General features: G+C 31.9%; 1 protein-coding gene across 1 annotated transcript; it reads left to right on the top strand.

Annotated features, from left to right (window-relative positions):
• Positions 1 to 4,460: 4,460 nt before the first annotated feature.
• On the top strand, positions 4,461 to 7,771 carry LOC132742209 (uncharacterized). The gene is made up of 2 exons (XM_060730540.1): positions 4,461 to 4,853; positions 5,266 to 7,771. Exon 2 carries the CDS (start codon positions 5,382 to 5,384, stop codon positions 6,726 to 6,728), a length of 1,347 nt encoding a protein of 448 aa, XP_060586523.1. The 5' UTR covers positions 4,461 to 4,853; positions 5,266 to 5,381; the 3' UTR covers positions 6,729 to 7,771.
• Positions 7,772 to 7,889: the final 118 nt, after the last annotated feature.

Here is a 7,889-nt window from a genome sequence, read left to right on the forward strand (position 1 = left end):
ATGTATAAACCGGTGATAAAATGTCGTCTGCTTATGCGTATTATTCGATATTAAGTACTTTATCTAAACTACAGCGCGGTTATAGTATTGAAGATATTATTTTAGCCCGCTGGAAAAATTTAACGTTCGCTTGAATGACTTTTGCGCAATATTCACCAAATTCAGACGAAATAATTTAATCAGCGTAAAGATAAATAAATCCAGTACTTACTTCTGTATACGAAGATCCCGAATTATTCGGGGTGCTCGTTGATAGCGGCGTAAATAGCCGTCTTCGAGCTAAAACATACGTTAGTTTTTTCTTTGTTTATACCAATAGTAATTTTATGAAACTTTATTTTTTTACATAAGTTTTGTACATTTTTATTAAGCTTAATCGAGCGAAATTGATTCACATTTTTAAGCGTTAAATAAGCGAATATACGCGATAACGTTAACCAAAACAAAATAATAATAATAAAAAACTTACATCTTGTTCCGGTGTTAACACCGGCGTATCATCCAGTCTCTTAAAAGTGAAGGAAAACGAATGTTACGCTTTTTTATTATTATAAGTTTGAATACAATGAGACAAACTATGTAACTAGTAAAAAAAAATATACATAAGGGTGCCTAGTGGTTAAGATGTCTCTAAGATTGCCTCTCGTCACAGAGGTCGTAGGTTCGAACCCTACCAGGGTCACGACTATGTTTTCTTAAAATCAAATACGCTGCAAGCATTTTTACAATCGAGCTAAAACAAATAATGTTTAAACTAAAATAATGCGCGTTATACGAGATATATCGGGCACGCTCGAATCATAACCCACGCTTGAGTCATAACCCACGGGCTATTCGGTGACGCTATGATTTATATATAAGTTTATATATTTGCGTGTATGTCTTTTGAATTAAAGTCTAAATTCAGTGTTACACTAGAGTTTGACGGTACGAAATCAGAAAACACTCAAAATAATATAAAAACAATAGTTTTTGACACAACTAAAGTAAACTCTTTTAATTGCCTTTTAAGAAATGAATATTAGTCAATTAATAAATTGATAACACAAGTTAATTCGGGTGACGTCAATGAATCTGCCACACAATTCACAAATTTACTTTATTCAGCAGCTGGAACTGTATTCGGTAAGATAAATAACAAAAAATACAAAATTAAATACGAAAATAAGTTATGGTTTGATAGCAAATGTAAACAAGAAAATTTCAAATTTAAATCTCTTAAGAACTTGTATAATAGGAATAAAACAGATGAAAATAAACAAAGGTTTGTTAAAGCCAGGACACGATATAATAGGTTTAAAAAGAAAGATAAGTTTAAATATAAACTAAAAGAGGGTGATCGTTTAAATAAATTAGCCTCCTCAAATCCACGTAAGTTTTGGAAAATACTTAAATCTAAGTACAAAAAAGACAGCAACAAAGCAGAATCACTCAAAATTGATGACTTATATACTCATTTTAAAAACATGTACGGCCAAAATGAAAATTACTCTAATGATGTTTTTAATATTCCCGACGAAAATATTACTTCCAATGACGAAATGCTCAATAGAGACATTACCGAGGAGGAAATAAGGAAATCTGTTAGTCACAAAATAAAAAGACGCCACATATTAATGAGAACAGTTGAATGAATAATAAATAATTAGGCGGCTTTATTCGAAATTACGCACTACGGATCTTTCAAGTTTTTAAACTAATGAAAATTTACAAACAAGTATCACAAAAACGTGTTCTTTTGTGTAAACCAATTACAACCAATTATGTACAAGTATGTTACGAAGGTTGTTAAAAAATAAATGGGATTTTGAACTCAAGATCATCATTTTCGCTTGACCAAATGTGTTTTCATATGTTCGTTCGCAGGAAATCTTTACCTACAATTCCACCTTAGATTATATATAATTATATATTCTTGCAAAGCGCGCACACATTGGCGATTAAATAACCATTGAACAGCTCACCAGGCGCACGTTAGAATTGTTGTTATTTCATCTAAATTTGTCTCTATTTTTCATAAATTTATCGTCGATGAATTTCATTAAAATTCCGTTAAATTGTCCTATCACTTATTCGTGATCCATGTGCAAAATTGACGTCATTCGGATTTTAGATGTCGAAGTAAACAATATTTGCATATGATTAGTAATAACGTTACAGAAACTGAAAATGCCGTCAAACGAAAAATTAGAAATTCGCACAATTGTAAAATTTCGCTAGAAGATAAGTAACACGCCTACTTTTAAGAAACTGCAGCGTACCAATGCCAATAACTTTCTGTTGCGACCAGCGACTTAGTGACGATGAAACAGAGATTTTAGGCAGAGTGGGTCGAAGGATAGGAGGAAAATTAACGCGACGTGAGTGGCGTAAAAAGCGGAGACGTTTAGGACAGATAATAAAATTATCATTTATTTGAATCTAAATATTAATGCATTTTAAAATGGTGATTATTTATTTATCTAAGTTGATAATGTTTATTATTATTAATTATTTAATTTTAAGATAAACTTGAAAAGGAACATGAAATAGGTTTGCTTCTAACATTATTTAATTACAACAGGTACGTGTTAATTTGTGCGACGTCATGAACTTAATTTGTTGATGTTTTCATGCACTCATTGTTATTTTAATTGCTGTAGAAGTGAGAGTTATTGCCCGAGTCCTTTTTATTTTTGAACAACCCTCGCATTATCCCTGTGTAGCAACGTGATAGTAAGTCAGTCAATTATAAATCTGTTCTGTTCTGTAAATACTGAAAATGTTTAATATCATAAATTATTTATTAACTTTATAATATGACACGAGAATCTGGTCAATTTGTTTGCTTGATACAAACCTCGCCAATATAGCACGAAACTTGGCCAATACGAGAAAAACACGGCCAATATGGGAAAGGGCGGCCAATACGGGATTTAGCCAAGCAGGATTTAGGAAAAACTTGGCGTTAAACGAGATTAGATTTTGACTATTTTGGACGCCAATTTGAAAATGCTTAGCATTTTTTGCGCAATAGTGTTAGTTTATTTGGTTTGAAGAGACGTATATGTCTATACGTGCTGTTATGTTTTTTATAACAAGATGGAGCATTGCAATTTATACATTTATTTTTAGATTTTTCTATATGTTTTCCAACAGTATTTCTTCTTGATGACAATACCATTCATATCCATACATATATTTTCTTTCTCATTTGAACAGAAAATTTGAGATTTGATCAAGTATACAACTACGGCCTCAGGCCAATCCAATAACAAGGCCAAAATGAATTCAACTAATTAATAACATAATTAATAACATAATATTATTAAATGTGTAATTGATCGGCTGGTTTAGTTAATTTTGATGACATTATTCTTATTATGCTAAATGTATTTACATAATGTAAGAAAAATATATTGAGTGATATCTTTTTATGTATATCGTCCACCAGCTATGAATAGTGCCTATAAAATTCACCACCTTTTATATATAGACATTATATAGAAAGTTAAATTTTTATGAGTTTTTTTCTTTCTGGTCACATTAAACCTTATCAAAATTTGAAGTATTATGCAATATTTTTATATCTTTTTTTCTAATTTTTAAATCATCTTTCACTTGGTATCAGTATCTGTATTGCATTTAAGTGATCGATGTATTTGATTTTTTCGTTTGGGTTTGGGTTTTATAAGGTACTTTTCCTGATAATTGTGGATTTTGTTATTTCATTTTTATGGTGGTATATTTCTGCCAACAGTGAACCATATAATTATCGCGTTAACTATCTGACTAACTAGTTAGTTTTCCTGTTAACACGATACATAACAGATATTGTTCAGACTAACTAGATATATTTTTTCTGTTAGATAGATAAATAACGAATAAGTATCTAACTTCAAAAAACACTAAAAAGTGTCCAGAACTGCCAACATTTACCAGTTAAATATCAGATAATTATCTGTTTATCTATAAAACTTTTGTGTTTGTTAGTTAGTAACCTAAGTATCAGATAATTATCTGAATAACTATATACAATTTTAGTTAATACATAATGCGGAATATTTCGGACATATCCTTGCGTTTCTTATTATTATCTAACACATTAAGTGATTATCTGGAAAGGTTTTCTGTTACCAGTTAAATAACAGATAATTATATTATTATATCTACATAAATTTTGTATTAGTTAGTTAACTACATAAATATTAGATAATTATGTGTATAACTAGTTAAATTTTCAGTTAACAGATAAAAGATAGATATTGCTGAATGCTTTGGACATCCCTTGTAAGGGCGCGTTACTGACCAAAATTCAATTTTAACGACCGAAATCCACAGTTATACTTCACGAACATTTTTTCTTTGAAAAAAGGTGTAAATTGATGATTTGCAGAAAGTAGTACATTTTTCATTGTTAAACTTTTAAATTACCTGCTAAAATTTGATAATATTATAGAGTTTGCGAGCGTTCCTATAGACAATGCTAATTAAGATAATTTGACCGCCGCCATTTTGTTATCACGTGACTGTCCGCCATTACGGGAGTGAAAAATTCCTGATAGTCTGAGAGTAAAGAAAATCTACCATTATTAACTTAAAAATATCCGACACACATGGCTACCAACAAGCAGTTTCGTAAGTAAAATTATTAGAATATGTTTTATGAATGTACCTGTAGTTAAAATTTAACCACTAATGGATCAGACTGTGTGAATTAGCCGATAAATCGCCACAAAATGTAAACAAAGAGGTCACATAAATCAGTGTAAATTGCAAATGTCGGCACTTTGGAGGAAAACGTTCGCGTTTTTCAATCTAAAAGCTTGGACATACGATTTTATGTCACAGGTCATAGACACTACAGTTGAAAGGTAGTTTTAATATGTTTGTTAAAATATCAGTGGTTGATTTAATATTTATTTAAGTACGTTAGATTATACGGGATAAATTTCTGGTACTGCATTCCGTGTGATTTTGTTATTCGCCGCAAGCTTCGTCAAAGTCATGCATATAGATCTGTTATGATAATGATTTTCGTAATCATAGTTATATTTGTTTAAATTTTAATGATTTAGACCATTTTGTTTCCTACAAATTAAATCTTAGTCCATTCATCGGGCATTTATAAATAACGTGCAGTACCGGCCCTGCACATACTCGACACAGATCGGCTCTGGCCTTTGTACCTTTTATTATATACATGTAGATATGTATTTATTTATTTTCATACTATTTATTTTTTTTGTAACTGGATGCTTACCAACTTTCTTTTTTTTTTTTCAGGCCTACCTCCTGATGACCAAAGTTGGGAAAAAAACGATTGTAAAACATGGCCAAAGTTGTCTTATGAAGACCTTGTTGATTATTTGATCCACAAAAAAGCATATGATGGAAAGGCAATGAAGTCCTTTCGGTCATTGTATGGATACAACTATGTACAAAATGGTTGGATGGGAGACATCTGGTCCTTAAATTATGATGGAGAAACATACCTGAAGGCAAAAATCTCACCTAGTCAACCAGGTGTAGGACGTAAAGATTATGATACCTGGATTTTAGTGAAGGCCGACAGTTCAGTAGAAACTGGTCACTGTTCTTGTCCCGCTGGTAATGCCCATTCTTGCAGTCACATAGCTGCTCTCATTTATGCTGTCACTCTCGCCTGGTCAAATGGAATTGCGGGACAAACTTGTACAGACAAATTGCAAATATGGGGAAAAGGAGCCACCAATGTTTTAAGCCATGACCCGATTTCCCAAATGAATTTTGATAGGCCAAACCAGTTTATTCTTACGAATGAAACGAGTGATTCTCCTGGAAAAGTGCACGCAGATTCAGATTCTACCAGTAACATTGAGCAATTTGTCAGTCATGAAGATTTAATAGAATTTGCAACAAATTCAAGTGTTGGCAGGCTTTGGGACTGTAAAGGCACAATGTTGAACAAAATTTTATTGGCACCTGTCATAAAAGAAAGAAAAGAAATAGAAGTAGTACACCAGGATCATTGTGTTGATTCTTCCAACCCTGTGAATGTGCCCCTGTCATGTGGGAAATGTGAAACTTTTTTCAAGCAATTCATTGACTTGTCTCCAGAGAAGGCAACTTTTTTTACAGAAAACACTAAAACACAAGACTCAAACCTTTGGTTGGACACTAGAAAGTTACGTGTTACAAGCAGTCGAGTCAGTAGTTTACCCAAAACTCAGCGGGCTGATCCGAACAAATTCATAACTAACCAAATCTATCCAAGATTCAAGGGGTGTACAGCCACACGTCATGGACAAAAGTTTGAGCCTGTAGCTCGTGCATGGTTTGAAAGTACTACTAATCAAACTGTTGCTCAGTCAGGCATAGTAGTGAGTGAAAAAGAGCCCTACATAGCTGCCAGTCCAGATGGAATTATAGACAATTCAACAATTCTGGAAATCAAGTGTCCAACACGACCACTTAAAGAATTAATTAACTCTGGAAAATATGATGTTGTTATGGAGGCCGGGGAGCCAAAACTCAGTGCAAAGGGGAAGAATGGCTATTACCTCCAAGTGCAGATTGCAATGTTTTGCACACAGACAATTCTTTGTAAGTTTGTGTTGTGGACTCCAGATGACAAATGTATTATTGATGTACCATATAATGAACAGGTTGTCTCAAACATTCTACCTAGAATTAGAGACTTTTACTTTAGACATATTCTGATAAGATTGTCTGATGAGTATGAATCAGTGCGTTTAAAATTGTGTTAGGAGTACAAAGACCTATGTTGTTAAGGGAATTTAGTATTACTGGTACTTATGTCTATAAAATGAAATAATTATATGAGCCGCGCCATGACAAAACCAACATAATGGGTCTGGTCTGGATCCATGCTGGTCGCAAACGCACTATGTTGGTTTTGTCATGGCGCGGCTCATATGTTCCTTTGTCGAAAACTGTAAAAAAAGAAATTTATAGGTACCTATGTTGATCAATGAAAAAGTTTTACATTTACAATTTTTTTACAGGAGCCTATGTCGATAAATGAAAAAAAAAGTATTACATGTTCTTATGTCGATAAATGAAAAAGTATAAGATGTATCTATGTCGATAAATGAAAAAGTATAAGATGTATCTATGTCGATAAATGAAAAAGTATAAGATGTATCTATGTCGATAAATGAAAAAGTATGACATGTATCTGTGTCGAAAAATGAAAAAAGTATTACATGTATCTTTGTCGATGAAAAACGTTTTGCCTGTACCTATATCCATAGATGAAAAAAAGTGTTAGATATACCTATGTCTTTTAATGAAAAATGTATTTCAATTAAGCACCTATGTCTATAACTGATAAATGTGTTTCATGTTCCTATGTCGGCAAATGAAAATGATAATTCATATCTGAAATCTTGAATAATTAATTAGTTGAGGAAAATTATCTTCAAATTTGATTAATTTTCTTCAAATTGTAGAATATTTATGTGCTAATTTCCTTCATTAATTTTAGCAAATTCTGACTGCAAAACTACTTATTCAGATTATGTATAATATAATTTATATTAAAGAGACTATAAGGAAGACATATTCAACAGGATCAACAATTAAGCCTTGTGACTTGCCATTAAAACCAACACATGTATATAATATATATAGACTATTTATTTGTTTATCTTTTTATTTATTTATTGGAAATGTTCACAAATAATAAAATATGTTTCAAAGTAAAGTACTTGGATTCATGTCTTTTCTTCATCATGCATTATAAACTATATGTAATGACCTATTAAGTGTTTTAGCATGATATACTGACTGGTTATTATACTTGTTCTTATTATATTCAATCAATCACTGGACTATCACTCCCCAAAATGTCATCCTTTACAAGACAGTCTCTCATATTGCATAGTGCAGAAACAACACGCAAAGAA

This window comes from Ruditapes philippinarum, unplaced genomic scaffold (genome assembly GCF_026571515.1).
Source record: "Ruditapes philippinarum isolate M1 unplaced genomic scaffold, ASM2657151v2 ctg17871_1_1_1_1, whole genome shotgun sequence".
Lineage (NCBI taxonomy): Eukaryota > Metazoa > Mollusca > Bivalvia > Venerida > Veneridae > Ruditapes > Ruditapes philippinarum.

Excerpts from the sequence above, each read along its gene's own strand:
- LOC132742209 (XM_060730540.1), top strand. The coding sequence starts at position 5,382 with ATGAAGTCCTTTCGGTCATTGTATGGATACAACTATGTACAAAATGGT.